The 17506-nt window shown below is 30.9% G+C and overlaps 1 protein-coding gene across 3 annotated transcripts in view; it reads left to right on the forward strand.

The window, feature by feature from the left end:
- The window catches only part of ccdc191 (coiled-coil domain containing 191), a 50359-nt gene that overhangs the window by 30584 nt on the left and 2269 nt on the right, over positions 1 to 17506 (forward strand). For 2 of the 3 annotated variants that reach the window (XM_061975488.2, XM_061975490.2), the window contains exons 12-16: positions 2406 to 2488; positions 5783 to 5872; positions 6269 to 6412; positions 6740 to 6892; positions 12307 to 12461. In XM_061975488.2, the coding sequence (XP_061831472.1) occupies positions 2406 to 2488; positions 5783 to 5872; positions 6269 to 6412; positions 6740 to 6892; positions 12307 to 12461 (625 nt within the window). The remainder of the gene's footprint in view (positions 1 to 2405; positions 2489 to 5782; positions 5873 to 6268; positions 6413 to 6739; positions 6893 to 12306; positions 12462 to 17506) is intronic. The other variant, XM_061975489.2, reaches the window with a different exon arrangement.

Consider the following 17506-nt stretch of genomic DNA (forward strand, 5'->3'; position numbering starts at 1 on the left):
GATGAAACATTCTTCACATTTAGTTTAGGGCGGCGTGGCTCGGTTGGTGCCAGCAACTTAAGGTTCTAGGTTTGATCCCCACTTGGGCAAGACACTTGACACACCTGCTCCCACTGGTTTAAATATACCTGAGATGATGGCTTTCACTATGAGTCACTGGAGGAAAGTCATTCAGTTCACTTTCCACTCTCAATTCAACGTAAACTAACTAATAACTTGTTAACATTACTAACTTATAACTTAATAACGTTACTAACTTGTAACTTATTAACATTGCTAACTTATAACTGAATAACATTACTAACTTATAACTTAATGTTACTAACTGATAACTTCATTATATTACTAACTTATAACTGAATAATGTTATTAAATAATAACTTGATAACAATACCAACAAATAACTTAATACAATACTGACTAATAATTTAATGACGTTATAAATAACTTTATGACGTTACTAACTAATACCTTTAATACCATTACTAATAACTTAATAATGTTACCGACAAATAACTTAATACCTTACTAACTAATAACTTAATGACGTTACTAACTAATATTTCAACTACGAACTAATATTTTAATAACATTACTAAATAATAACTTGATAATATTACAAACTTATAACTTAATAATGTGACTAATAACTCAATGACATTACCGACTAATAACTTAATGACAGTACTAATAATTTAATAATGTTAATAACTAATAATATTACTAATAACTTAATAACCTTACTAATTAACAACCTAATAAATTTACTGACTAATAACTTAATGATGTTACCAATAACTTAAGTTATTAGTTTTTAAGGTTATTAAAGGTACTAATAATCTAATAATGTTACCAATAACTTAATAACATTACTAACAAATAACTTAATAATGTTGCTTATAACCTAAACACCTTATTAACTAATAACTAAAAAGCCTTACTAACCAATACCTTATTGACGTTACTAACTAATAACTTAATAACATTACCAATGAATAACTTTATACCTTACTAACTAATAACTTAATAACATTACCAATGAATAACTTAATACCTTACTAACTAATAACTTAATAACATTACTAACAATGAATTAATAATGTTACTTATAACTTAAAAACCTTATTAACTAATAACTTAATAATGATACTTATAACTTAAAAACCTTATTAACTAATAACTTAATAATGTTACTAACAACTTATTAGCCTTACTAACTAATACCTTAATGATGTTACTAACTAATTACTTAATAACATTACTAACTAATAACTTAGTAATGTTACTTATAATTTAAAAACCTTATTAACTAATAACTTAAAAACATTACAAACAACTTAATAGCCTTACTAACTAATACCTTAGTGACGTTACTAGCTAATAACTTAATGACGTTACTAACTAATAACTTAATAATGTTACCGACCAATAACTTAATGACAGTACTACCAACTTAATAACGTTACTAACTAATAACTTGATAATGGTACAAACTTATAACTTAATAATGTGACTAATAACTTCATGACAGGACTAATAATGTAATAATGTTACTAACTAATAACGCTACTAATAACTTAATAACCCTACTAACTAATAACCAAATAATGTTACCGACTAATAAATTAATAATGTTACTAATAACTTAAGTTATTAGTTAGTAAGGTTATTAAAGTTACTAATAACCTAATAATGTTAGTAAAAACTTAATAACCCTACTAATAACTAAACTTAATAACATTACTGACAAATATCTTAATAATGTTACTTATAACTTAAAAAGCATATTAACTAATAACTTAATAACGTTTCTAACAAATAGCCTCACAACTTACTTGCTAATAACTTAATAACATTAGTAACAAATAACTTAATAATGTTACTTATAAGTTAAAAACCTTATTAACTAATAACTTAATAACGTTACTAACGAATAACTTAATACCTTACTAACTAAATACTTAATAGCCTTACTAACTATTACCTTAACGATGTTACTAACTAATAACTTAAAAGCCTTACTAACTAATAACGTAATGACGTTACTAACTAATAACTTAATTATGTTACTAACTAATAACTTAATAATGTTACCAATGAATAACACAATACCTTACTAACTAATCACTTAATAGCCTTACTAACCAATGCCTCAATGAAGTTACTAACTAATAACTTCATACTTTACTAACTAATAACTTAATAACATTAACTAATAACTTAATACCTTACTAACTAAAAACGTAATAACCATATTAACTAATAACGTACTACCTTATTAACTAATAACGTACTACCTTATTAACAAATAACTTATTAATGTTACTACTAACTTTATTAACTAATAACTTATTAATGTTACTAATAACTTCATTGACTGCTAACTTAATAACATTACTGTGCAGCCATGGAGGAGCGAGCGCGCGCTCGTGCAGAGAGGAGGAAGCAAATAGAAGAAGTGCAGAGGGTCAAGCAAGAGGAGAGAGAGGTGAGAGAGACGGGAATATTGTTTGTACTATGTGGAATATATCTTGTTTGTTTTTTTACTATATGGAATATATGTTGTTTGTTTGTACTATATGAAATATATGTTGTTTGTCTTTTTACTATGTGGAATATATGTTGTTTGTTTTTTTACTATATGGAATATATGTTGTTTGTTTGTACTATGTGGAATATATGTTGTTTGTTTTTTTACTATATGGAATATATGTTGTTTGTACAATATGGAATATATGTTGTTTGTTTTTTACTATATGGAATATATGTTGTTTGTTTGTACTATATGAAATATATGTTGTTTGTCTTTTTACTATGTGGAATATATGTTGTTTGTTTTTTTACTATATGGAATATGTGTTGTTTGTTTGTACTATGTGGAATATATGCTGTTTGTTTGTTTTTACTATATGGAATATATGTTGTTTGTACTATGTGGAATATATGTTGTTTGTTTTTTTACTATATGGAATACATGTTGTTTGTTTTTTTACTATATGGAATATATGTTGTTTGTACTATGTGGAATATATGTTGTTTGTTTTTTTACTATATGGAATATATGCTGTTTGTTTTTTTACTATATGGAATATATGTTGTTTGTTTGTACTATGTGGAATATATGTTGTTTGTTTTTTTACTCTGTGGAATATATGTTGTTTGTTTGTACTATATGGAATATATGTTGTTTGTTTGTACTATATGAAATATATGTTGTTTGTCTTTTTACTATGTGGAATATATGTTGTTTGTTTTTTTACTATATGGAATATATGTTGTTTGTTTGTACTATGTGGAATATATGCTGTTTGTTTTTTTTTACTATATGAAATATATGTTGTTTGTACTATGTGGAATATATGCTGTTTTTTTTTTTACTATATGGAATATATGTTGTTTGTACTATGTGGAATATATGTTGTTGTTTTTTTACTATATGGAATATATGTTGTTTGTTTGTACTATATGAAATATATGTTGTTTGTCTTTTTACTATGTGGAATATATGTTGTTTGTTTTTTTACTATATGGAATATATGTTGTTTGTTTGTACTATGTGGAATATATGCTGTTTTTTTTTTTTTACTATATGAAATATATGTTGTTTGTACTATGTGGAATATATGTTGTTTGTTTTTTTACTATATGGAATACATGTTGTTTGTTTTTTTACTATATGGAATATATGTTGTTTGTTTGTACTATGTGGAATATATGTTGTTTGTTTTTTTACTATATGGAATATATGCTGTTTGTTTTTTTACTATATGGAATATATGTTGTTTGTTTGTACTATGTGGAATATATGTTTGTTTTTTTACTCTGTGGAATATATGTTGTTTGTTTGTACTATATGGAATATATGTTGTTTTTTTGTACGATATGGAATATATGTTGTTTGTTTGTACTATATGGAATATATGTTGTTTGTTTGTACTATATGGTATATATTTTGTTTGTTTGTACAATGTGGAATATGTGTTGTTTGTTTGGACAATGTGGAATATGTGTTGTTTGTTTGGACAATGTGGAATATATGTTGTTTGTTTGTACTATATGGAATATATATTGTTTGTTTGGACTATATGGAATATATGTTGTTTGTTTTTTACTATATGGAATATATGTTGTTTGTTTGTACAATGTGGAATATGTGTTGTTTGTTTGGACAATGTGGAATATATGTTGTTTGTTTGTACTATATGGAATATATATTGTTTGTTTGGACTATATGGAATATATGTTGTTTGTTTGGACATTATGGAATATGTGTTGTTTGTTTTTTTACTACATGGAATATATGTTGTTTGTTTGTACTATATGGAATATATGTTGTTTGTTTGTACTATATGGAATATATGTTGTTTGTTTGGACTATATGGAATATATGTTGTTTGTTTTTTACTATATGGAATATATGTTGTTTGTTTGTACTATATGAAATATATGTTGTTTTTTTGTACAATGTGGAATATGTGTTGTTTGTTTGGACAATGTGGAATATATGTTGTTTGTTTGTACTATATGGAATATATATTGTTTGTTTGGACTATATGGAATATATGTTGTTTGTTTGGACATTATGGAATATGTGTTGTTTGTTTTTTTACTACATGGAATATATGTTGTTTGTTTGTACTATATGGAATATATGTTGTTTGTTTGTACTATATGGAATATATGTTGTTTGTTTGGACTATATGGAATATATATTGTTTGTTTGGACTATATGGAATAAATGTAGTTTGTACATTATGGAATATATGTCGTTTGTTTGGACAATATGGAATATGTGTCACTAGTTTGGACAATATGGAATATGTGTCACTAGTTTGGACAATATGGAATATGTGTCACTAGTTTGGACAATATGGAATAAGTGTCAGTAGTTTGGACAACATGGAATATGTGTCACTAGTTTGGACAATATGGAATAAGTGTCAGTAGTTTGGATAGTATGAAATATGTGTCACTAATTTAGACAATATGGAATAAGTGTCAGTAGTTTGGACAATATGGAATAAGTGTCACTAGTTTGGACAATATGGAATATGTGTCACTAGTTTGGACAATATGGAATATGTGTCACTAGTTTGGACAATATGGAATAAGTGTCAGTAGTTTGGACAATATGGAATAAGTGTCACTAGTTTGGACAATATGGAATATGTGTCACTAGTTTGGACAATATGGAATATGTGTCACTAGTTTGGACAATATGGAATAAGTGTCACTAGTTTGGACAATATGGAATAAGTGTCAGTAGTTTGGATAGTATGAAATATGTGTCACTAATTTAGACAATATGGAATAAGTGTCAGTAGTTTGGACAATATGGAATATGTGTGACTAGTTTGGACAATATGGAATATGTGTCACTAGTTTGGACAATATGGAATATGTATCACTAGTTTGGACAATATGGAATATGTGTCAGTAGTTTGGACAATATGGAATATGTGTCACTAGTTTGGACAATATGGAATATGTGTCACTAGTTTGGACAATATGGAATATGTGTCACTAGTTTGGACAATATGGAATATGTGTCACTAGTTTGGACAATATGGAATATGTGTCACTAGTTTGGACAATATGGAATAAGTGTCAGTAGTTTGGACAATATGGAATATGTGTCACTAGTTTGGACAATATGGAATATGTGTCACTAGTTTGGACAATATGGAATAAGTGTGAGTAGTTTGGACAATATGGAATAAGTGTCAGTAGTTTGGACAATATGGAATATGTGTGACTGGTTTTGTGTTTGTGTTTTGTTCAGGCGGAGCTGCAGGCTGCAAAGGAGCAGAAGTTGAGGGAGGAGGAGATGGAGAAAGTGAAGAAGAAGGAGGAGAAAAAGTTGGCCATAATTGTAAGAGACTTTCTGCACCTTCAGTCTGTAAAGACGAGAAGCATGTGATATGTGTTGACTGTCATCTGCTGTGTTGTTGTATTATTTACCAAGTGTCATCATTGAATGTGCCATCATATTTATCATATGTGCATATTTATCATATGTGCATATTTATCATGTGTATATTTATCATATGTGCATATTTATCATATGTGCATATTTATCATGTGAATATTTATCATATGTGTATATTTATCATATGTGTGAATGTGCCATCATATTTATCATATGTGCATATTTATCATATGTGTGAATGTGCCATCATATTTATGACTCATGTTCATTATGTTGACCTTTTCTTCCTGTCTGTAAAAGTCATCAATGTTACCCCTAAAAGTCTTTGTCACCCCCCAGAAGGAGGAGGAGAAGCGGCGGCAGAGCAGGAAGCAGCAGCAAGCGGTAGAGCACGCCCGCCAACACTACAACACCCGCTTGTTAGGCCACCGAGGTCTGGCGCCATGGAAACGCCTCATGGAGCTCAGGCAGGCCAACTCAGAGGTAGACCATCTTTACCTGGGACTGACTCAGAACTTCTCTTCAGCGGCAGGCTGCTTTCTCTTTGAGGTTGATATCATCATTACTGTGGAATGTCAACACATCACCTGTGTGTAACGTCATGTGGCCACGCCCACCAGGCATGAGTCGCATCACCTGTGTGTGACGTCATGTGGCCACGCCCACCAGGAAAGTGGGCGGGAAAGTGAAAGCAAATTAGGAAACAGCAAGAACCAAATCTGGACTGTACCTACGTACACACACTGCTGCCATCTTGTCATGTGACCCTGAGCTCCTTCATCAGCGTGCATCTTCTTCTCCGCCCTCCAGCTGGCGTGGACTCATCACGCCGCCGCCCTCCTGAGGCGATGCGTGCTGGCGTGGATGCAATCAGCCGCAGACTCGCAGGCCCAGAAAGAAGCTGACGCCCAACAACTCCATCAGAGGATCCTGCTTCGGAGGAGCTTCACCTGCTGGAAAAAAGTCAGTCTGCACGCACACACACACACACAGACACACACACACACACACACACACACACACACACACACACACACACACACACACACACACACACACACACACACACACACTTACTTCAACCTTTTCCTGCTTGGAACTCTCTTGCATCTTAATAATCATTTCATGATAATAATCATGATAACACTGCATCATAATAATTATTTCATGACAATAATCATGACAACACTGCATCATAATCATAATTTCATGACAATAATCATGATAACACTGCATCATAATAATCATTTCATGATAATAATCATAATAACACTGCATCATAATAATCATTTCATGACAATAATCATGATAACCCCGCATCATAATAATCATTTCATGACAATAATAATGATAGCACCGCATCATAATAATCATTTCATGACAATAAACATGATAACACTGCATCATAATAATCATTTCATGATAATAATCATGATAATTCTGAATCATGATAATTTCATGACAATAATCATGATAACACTGCATCATAATAATCATTTCATGATTATTCATGATATAGGGGTGAGTTTTTCCTTGCCCGTATGTGGGCTTTGTACCGAGGATGTCGTTGTGGCTTGTGCAGCCCTTTGAGACACTTGTGATTTAGGGCTATATAAATAAAGATTGATTGATTGATTGAATAATCATGATAACACTGCATCATAATAATCATTTCATGATAATAATCATGATAACACTGCATCATAATAATAATTTCATGACAATAATCATGATAACACTGCATCATAATCATAATTTCATGACAATAATCATGATAACACTGCATCATAATAATCATTTCATGACAATAATAATGATAACACCGCATCATAATAATCATTTCATGACAATAATCATGATAACACTGCATCATAATAATGATAATTTAATGACATTAAACATGATAATACCGCATCATAATAATAATTTCATGACAATAATCATGATAACACTGCATCATAATAATCATGATAACACTGCACCATAATAATAATGATAACACCGCATCATAATAATCATTTAATTACAATCATGATAACACTGCATCATGATAATCATTTCATGACAATAATCATGATAACACTGCATCATAATAATGATAATTTAATGACATTAAACATGATAATACCGCATCATAATAATAATTTCATGACAATAATCATGATAACACTGCATCATAATAATCATGATAACACCGCATCATAATAATCATTTAATTACAATCATGATAACACTGCATCATAATAATCATTTCATGACAATAATCATGATGACACTGCATCATAAAAATCATGATAACACTGCACTATAATAATAATTTCATGACAATAATCATGATAACACTGAATCATAATCATTTCATGACAATAATCATGATAACACTGCATCATAATAATCCTTTCATGACAATAATCATGATAACACTGCATCATAATAATCATTTAATGACAATACTGCATCATAATAATTGTGATAACACTGCACTATAATAATAATTTCATGACAATAATCATGATAACACTGCATCATAATAATCATTTCATGACAATAAACATGATAAAACTGCATCATAATAATAATTTCATGACAATAAACATGATAACACTGCATCATAATAATCATTTAATGACAATAATCATGATAAAACTGCATCATAATAATCATTTTATGATAATAATCATGATAACACTGCATCATAATAATCATGTCATGACAATAAACATGATAACACTGCATCATAATAATCATTTCATGATAATAATCATGATAATTCTGAATCATAGTAATTTCATGACAATAATCATGACAACACTGCATCATAATAATAATTTCATGACAATAATAATGATAACACCGCATCATAATAATCATTTCATTACAATCATGACAACACTGCATCATAATAATCATTTCATCACAATAATCATGATAACACTGCATCATAATAATGATAATTTCATGACATTAAACATGATAACACCGCATCATAATAATAATTTCATGACAATAATCATGATAACACTGCATCATAATAATCATGATAACACTGCACTATAATAATAATTTCATGACAATAATCATAACACTGAATCATAATAATCATTTCATGACAATAATCATGATAACACTGCATCATAATAATCCTTTCATGACAATAATCATGATAACACTGCATCATAATAATCATTTCATGACAATACTGCATCATAATAATCGTGATAACACTGCACTATAATAATAATTTCATGACAATAATCATGATAACCCCGCATCATAATAATCATTTCATGACAATAATCATGATAACTCTGCATCATAATAATCATGATAACACTGCACTATAATAATAATAATTTCATGACAATAATCATGATAACACTGCATCATAATAATCATTTCATGATAATAGTCATGATAACACTGCATCATAATAATCATTTCATGACAATAATCATGATAACACTGCATCATAATCATAATTTCATGACAATAATCATGATAACACTGCATCATAATAATCATTTCATGACAATAATCATGATAACACTGCATCATAATAATCCTTTCATGACAATAATCATGATAACACTGCATCATAATAATAATTTCATGACAATACTGCATCATAATAATCGTGATAACACTGCACTATGATAATAATTTCATGACAATAAACATGATAACACAGCATCATAATAATCATTTCATGACAATAATCATGATAACATTGCATCATAATAATCATTTCATGACAATAATCATGATAACACTGCATCATAATAATCATGATAACACTGCACTATAATAATAATAATTTCATGACAATAATCATGATAACACAGCATCATAATAATCATTTCATGATAATAATCATGATAATACTGACTCATAATTATTTCATGATAATAATCATGATAATACTGACTCATAATCATTTCATGACAATAATCATGATAACACTGCATCATAATAATCATTTCATGACATTAATCATGATAACACTGCATCATAATAATCATGATAACACTGCACTATAATAATAATTTCATGACAATAATCATGATAACAAAGCATCATAATAATCATTTCATGACAATAGTCATGATAACACTGCATCATAATAATCATTTCATGACATTAATCATGATAATACTGAATCGTAATAATAATTTCATGACAATAAACATGATAACACTGCATCATAATAATCATGATAACACTGCACTATAATAATAATAATTTTATGCCAATAATCATGATAACACAGCATCATAATAATCATTTCATGATAATAATCATGATAATACTGACTCATAATCATTTCATGACAATAATCATGATAACACCGCATCATAAAAATCATTTCATGACAATAATCATGATAACATTGCATCATAATAATCATGATAACACTGCACTATAATAATAATTTCATGACAATAATCATGATAACACACCATCATAATAATAATTTCATGATAATAATCATGATAATACTGACTCATAATCATTTCATGACAATAATCATGATAACGCCGCATCATAATAATCATTTCATGACAATAATCATGATAACACCGCATCATAATAATCATTTCATGACAATAATCATGATAACATTGCATCATAATAATCATGATAACACTGCACTATAATAATAATTTCATGACAATAATCATGATAACACACCATCATAATAATAATTTCATGATAATAATCATGATAATACTGACTCATAATCATTTCATGACAATAATCATGATAACGCCGCATCATAATAATCATTTCATGACAATAATCATGATAACACTGCATCATAGTAATCATTTCATGACAATCATGATAACACTGCACTATAATAATCATTTCATGACAATAATCATGATAACACAGCATCATAATAATCATTTCATGACAATAATGATGATAACACTGCATCATAATAATAATTTCATGACATTAATCATGATAATACTGAATCATAATAATCATTTCATGACAATAATATCATGTATGTTGTATGGTTAAAATAAAGTATAATATCATGTATGTTAAATAAAGCATAATATAACATATGTTGTATAATTAAAATAAAGTATAATATAACATATGTTGTGTGATTAAAATAAAGTATAAATAACATATGTTGTATAATTAAAATAAAGTATAATATGTATGTTAAATAAAGTATAATATAACATATGTTGTATAATTAAAATAAAGTATAATATCATATATGTTAAATAAAGTATAATATAACATATGTTGTATAATTAAAATAAAGTATAATATAACATAAGTTGTATAATTAAAATAAAGTATAATATAATGTGTGTTAAATAAAGTATAATACAACATATGTTGTGTAATTAAAATAAAGTATAATATCATGTATGTTAAATAAAGTATAATATAACATAAGTTGTATAATTAAAATAAAGTATAATATAATGTGTGTTAAATAAAGTATAATACAACAGATGTTGTGTAATTAAAATAAAGTATAATATCATGTATGTTAAATAAAGTATAATATAACATATGTTGTGTAATTAAAATAAAGTATAATATGTATGTTAAATAAAGTATAATATAACATATGTTGTATAATTAAAATAAAGTATAATATAACATATGTTGTATAATTAAAACATTTAAGAGGATAAAAGTAGGATGCCTGGTGAGGAAATTGTTAAAAGAGTTTGTGTAAAAGTTTCATGTTGAGTGAGATTGATAATTAGGGACCAAGTCCTTTTGGGACAGAGGACCCTATTGAATTTATAGTGTTTTATTATTATACCGCCGCCTCTTTGAGCTGTAATTTGACCCCCTTAACATGCTTCAAAACTCACCAAACTGGACACACACATCAGGACTGGCGAAAATTGTGATCTAATCAAAAAACCAAACCCCAAAACTCAAAATTGCGCTCTAGCGCCCCCTAGGAAGAAAACACAGACAAAACTGCCTGTAACTCCCAGTAGGAATGTTGTAGAGACATGAAACAAAAACCTCAATTCCCCCTTCAAAACAAAAATTGTGTAAAAACAGTCACCTTTCTTCAAACATTATCTCCTCTGAGCGCGTTTGTCCTGACGGCTTCAAACTAGCACAGGAGAGAGCTTGAACCCTTCTGATTAAAAGTTGATGAAAGAGTTTTAATTACTGCTCCGGTTAGGATTTTATGAGCCCTCAAAGTCGGTCCCGTCCATCGCTGCTTGCAGCTTTAATTATTATTATTATTATCAAGTATTGTTTGATTATTATTATGATCAAGTATTGTCATAACATGCTGTAATAACACAGCAATGAGCACATGAAAGCCAGCATGTACCTGTGCAGGTGTGACAACATTTAGCATGCACACTTCTCCTCAGCTGCAGGACCAGCGCTTGCTGCAGGAGCAGAAGTCCGACTCTTTCTACCGCGCCCACACTCTCAGGAGGTTCCTGCACGCCTTGCTGGACCAGGTGGCCCAGGAGAAGTTGCTGGAGCAGGAACGTCAAGACATGGCCAAGGAGCACGACACAAGGTCTGCTTGCCCAACTTCTAACTCCAGAGTTGGAATCCACGTTCATCTAGACTTTACCTCTAACTATATCAAGACTTTAGAATCCACATTACCTGTAACATCATCTAGACTTTAGAATCCATGTTGCCTCTAACTTCCTCTAGACTTTAGAATCCATGTTACCTGTAACTTTATCTAGACTTTAGAATCCATGTTGCCTCTAACTTCATCTAGACTTTAGAATCCATGTTACCTGTAACTTCATCTAGACTTTAGAATCCATGTTGCCTCTAACTTCATCTAGACTTTAGAATCCATGTTGCCTCTAACTTCATCTAGACTTTAGAATCCTTGTTGCCTCTAACTTCATCTGGACTTTAGAATCCACATTACCTGTAACTTCATCTAGACTTTAGAATCCATGTTGCCTCTAACTTCATCGAGACTTTAGAATCCATGTTGCCTCTAACTTCATCTAGACTTTAGAATCCATGCTACCTGTAACTTCATCTAGACTTTAGAATCCACATTACCTGTAACGTCATCTAGACTTTAGAATCCACATTACCTGTAACTTCATCTAGACTTTAGAATCCATGTTACCTGTAACTTCATCTAGACTTTAGAATCCACATTACCTGTAACTTCATCTAGACTTTAGAATCCACATTACCTGTAACTTCATCTAGACTTTAGAATCCATGTTACCTGTAACTTCATCTAGACTTTAGAATCCACATTACCGGTAACATCATCTAGACTTTAGAATCCATGTTACCTGTAACTTCATCTAGACTTTAGAATCCACATTACCTGTAACTTCATCTAGACTTTAGAATCCATGTTACCTGTAACTTCATCTAGACTTTAGAATCCATGTTGCCTCTAACTTCATCTAGACTTTAGAATCCTTGTTGCCTCTAACTTCATCTAGACTTTAGAATCCTTGTTGCCTCTAACTTCATCTAGACTTTAGAATCCATGTTACCTCTAACTTCATCTGGACTTTAAGAATCCATGTTACCTGTAACTTCATCTAGACTTTAGAATCCATGTTGCCTCTAACTTCATCTAGACTTTAGAATCCATGTTGTTTCTAACTTCATCTAGACTTTAGAATCCATGTTGTCTCTAACTTCATCTAGACTTTAGAATCCATGCTACCTGTAACTTCATCTATACTTTAGAATCCACATTACCTGTAACTTCCTCTAGACTTTAGAATCCATGTTACCTGTAACTTCATCTAGACTTTAGAATCCATGTTACCTGTAACTTTATCTAGACTTTAGAATCCACGTTACCTGTAACTTCATCTAGACTTTAGAATCCATGTTGCCTCTAACTTCCTCTAGACTTTAGAATCCATGTTACCTGTAACTTCATCTAGACTTTAGAATCCATGTTACCTGTAACTTCATCTAGACTTTAGATTCCATGTTGCCTCTAACTTCATCTAGACTTTAGAATCCATGTTGTCTCTAACTTAATCTAGACTTTAGAATCCACATTACCTGTAACTTCATCAAGACCTTAGAATCCTTGTTGCCTCTAACTTCATCTAGACTTTAGAATCCATGTTACCTCTAACTTCATCTAGACTTTAGAATCCATGTTACCTGTAACTTCATCTAGACTTTAGAATCCACATTACCTGTAACTTCATCTAGACTTTAGAATCCATGTTACCTGTAACTTCATCTAGACTTTATAATCCATGTTACCTGTAACTTCATCTGGACTTTAGAATCCATGTTACCTGTAACATCATCTAGACTTTAGAATCCATGTTGCCTCTAACTTCATCTAGACTTTAGAATCCACATTACCTGTAACTTCATCTAGACTTTAGAATCCACATTACCTGTAACATCATCTAGACTTTAGAATCCATGTTGCCTCTAACTTCATCTAGACTTTAGAATCCACATTACCTGAAACTTTATCTAGACTTTAGAATCCACGTTACCTGTAACTTCATCAAGACCTTAGAATCCATGTTGCCTCTAACTTCATCTAGACTTTAGAATCCATGTTACCTCTAATTTCATCTAGACTTTAGAATCCATGTTGCCTCTAACTTCATCTAGACTTTAGAATCCATGTTGTCTCTAACTTAATCTAGACTTTAGAATCCATGTTACCTGTAACTTCATCTAGACTTTAGAATCCACATTATCTGTAACTTCATCTAGACTTTAGAATCCACATTACCTGTAACTTCATCAAGACCTTAGAATCCATGTTGCCTCTAACTTCATCTAGACTTTAGAATCCATGTTACCTCTAACTTCATCTAGACTTTAGAATCCATGTTGCCTCTAACTTCATCTAGACTTTAGAATCCATGTTGCCTCTAACTTCATCTAGACTTTAGAATCCATGTTACCTCTAACTTCATCTAGACTTTAGAATCCATGTTACCTCTAACTTCATCTAGACTTTAGAATCCATGTTACCTGTAACTTCATCTAGACTTTAGAATCCACATTACCTGTAACTTCATCTAGACTTTAGAATCCACATTACCTGTAACTTCATCTAGACTTTAGAATCCACATTACCTGTAACTTCATCTAGACTTTAGAATCCATGTTGCCTCTAACTTCATCTAGACTTTAGAATCCTTGTTGCCTCTAACTTCATCTAGACTTTAGAATCCTTGTTGCCTCTAACTTCATCTAGACTTGAGAATTTATGTTGCCTCTAACTTCATCTAGACTTTAGAATCCATGTTGCCTCTAACTTCATCTAGACTTTAGAATCCTTGTTGCCTCTAACTTCATCTAGACTTTAGAATCCATGTTACCTGTAACTTCATCTAGACTTTAGAATCCACATTACCTGTAACTTTATCTAGACTTTAGAATCCACGTTACCTGTAACTTCATCAAGACCGTAGAATCCTTGTTGCCTCTAACTTCATCTAGACTTTAGAATCCATGTTACCTCTAACTTCATCTAGACTTTAGAATCCATGTTACCTCTAACTTCATCTAGACTTTAGAATCCATGTTACCCCTAACTTCATCTAGACTTTAGAATCCATGTTGTCTTTAACTTAATCTAGACTTTAGAATCCATGTTATCTGTAACTTCATCTAGACTTTAGAATCCACATTACCTGTAACTTTATCTAGACTTTAGAATCCACGTTACCTGTAACTTCATCTAGACTTTAGAATCCATGTTACCTCTAACTTCATCTAGACTTTAGATTCCATGGTGCCTTTAACTTCATCTCGACTTTAGAATCCATGTTACCTGTAACTTCATCTGGACTTTAGAATCCATGTTACCTGTAACTTCATCTAGACTTTAGAATCCATGTTGCCTCTAACTTCATCTAGACTTTAGAATCCACATTACCTGAAACTTTATCTAGACTTTAGAATCCACGTTACCTGTAACTTCATCAAGACCTTAGAATCCATGTTGCCTCTAACTTCATCTAGACTTTAGAATCCTTGTTGCCTCTAACTTCATCTAGACTTTAGAATCCATGTTACCTGTAACTTCATCTAGACTTTAGAATCTATGTTGCCTCTAACTTCATCTAGACTTTAGAATCCATGTTGCCTCTAACTTCATCTAGACTTTAGAATCCATGTTGTCTCTAACTTCATCTAGACTTTAGAATCCATGTTACCTGTAACTTCATCTAGACTTTAGAATCCACATTACCTGTAACTTCATCTAGACTTTAGAATCCACATTACCTGTAACATCATCTAGACTTTAGAATCCATGTTGCCTCTAACTTCATCTAGACTTTAGAATCCATGTTACCTGTAACTTCATCTAGACTTTAGAATCCATGTTACCTGTAACTTCATCTAGACTTTAAATTCCATGGTGCCTCTAACTTCATCTCGACTTTAGAATCCATGTTGCCTCTAACTTCATCTAGACTTTAGAATCCATGTTACCTCTAACTTCATCTAGACTTTAGAATCCATGTTGCCTCTAACTTCATCTAGACTTTAGAATCCTTGTTGCCTCTAACTTCATCTAGACTTTAGAATCCATGTTACCTGTAACTTCATCTAGACTTTAGATTCCATGGTGCCTCTAACTTCATCTCGACTTTAGAATCCATGTTACCTGTAACTTCATCTGGACTTTAGAATCCATGTTACCTCTAACTTCATCTAGACTTTAGAATCCACATTACCTGAAACTTTATCTAGACTTTAGAACCCACGTTACCTGTAACTTCATCAAGACCTTAGAATCCATGTTGCCTCTAACTTCATCTAGACTTTAGAATCTACATTACCTGTAACTTCATCTAGACTTTAGAATCCGTGTTACCTGTAACTTCATCTGGACTTTAGAATCCATGTTACCTTTAACTTCATCTAGACTTTAGAATCCATGTTGCCTCTAACTTCATCTAGACTTTAGAATCCATGTTACCTCTAACTTCATCTAGACTTTAGAATCCATGTTGCCTCTAACTTCATCTAGACTTTAGAATCCTTGTTGCCTCTAACTTCATCTAGACTTTAGAATCCATGTTACCTGTAACTTCATCTAGACTTTAGATTCCATGGTGCCTCTAACTTCATCTCGACTTTAGAATCCATGTTACCTGTAACTTCATCTGGACTTTAGAATCCATGTTACCTCTAACTTCATCTAGACTTTAGAATCCACATTACCTGAAACTTTATCTAGACTTTAGAACCCACGTTACCTGTAACTTCATCAAGACCTTAGAATCCATGTTGCCTCTAACTTCATCTAGACTTTAGAATCCACATTACCTGTAACTTCATCTAGACTTTAGAATCCGTGTTACCTGTAACTTCATCTGGACTTTAGAATCCATATTGTCTCTAACTTCATCTAGACTTTAAAATCCACATTACCTGTAACTTTATCTAAACTTTAGAATCCACGTTACCTGTAACTTCATCAAGACCTTAGAATCCATGTTACCTTTAACTTCATCTAGACTTTAGAATCCATGTTGCCTCTAACTTCATCTAGACTTTAGAATCCATGTTACCTCTAACTTCATCTAGACTTTAGAATCCATGTTGCCTCTAACTTCATCTAGA

Source organism: Nerophis lumbriciformis, linkage group LG14, assembly GCF_033978685.3.
Source record: "Nerophis lumbriciformis linkage group LG14, RoL_Nlum_v2.1, whole genome shotgun sequence".
NCBI classification, from domain to species: Eukaryota; Metazoa; Chordata; class Actinopteri; order Syngnathiformes; family Syngnathidae; genus Nerophis; species Nerophis lumbriciformis.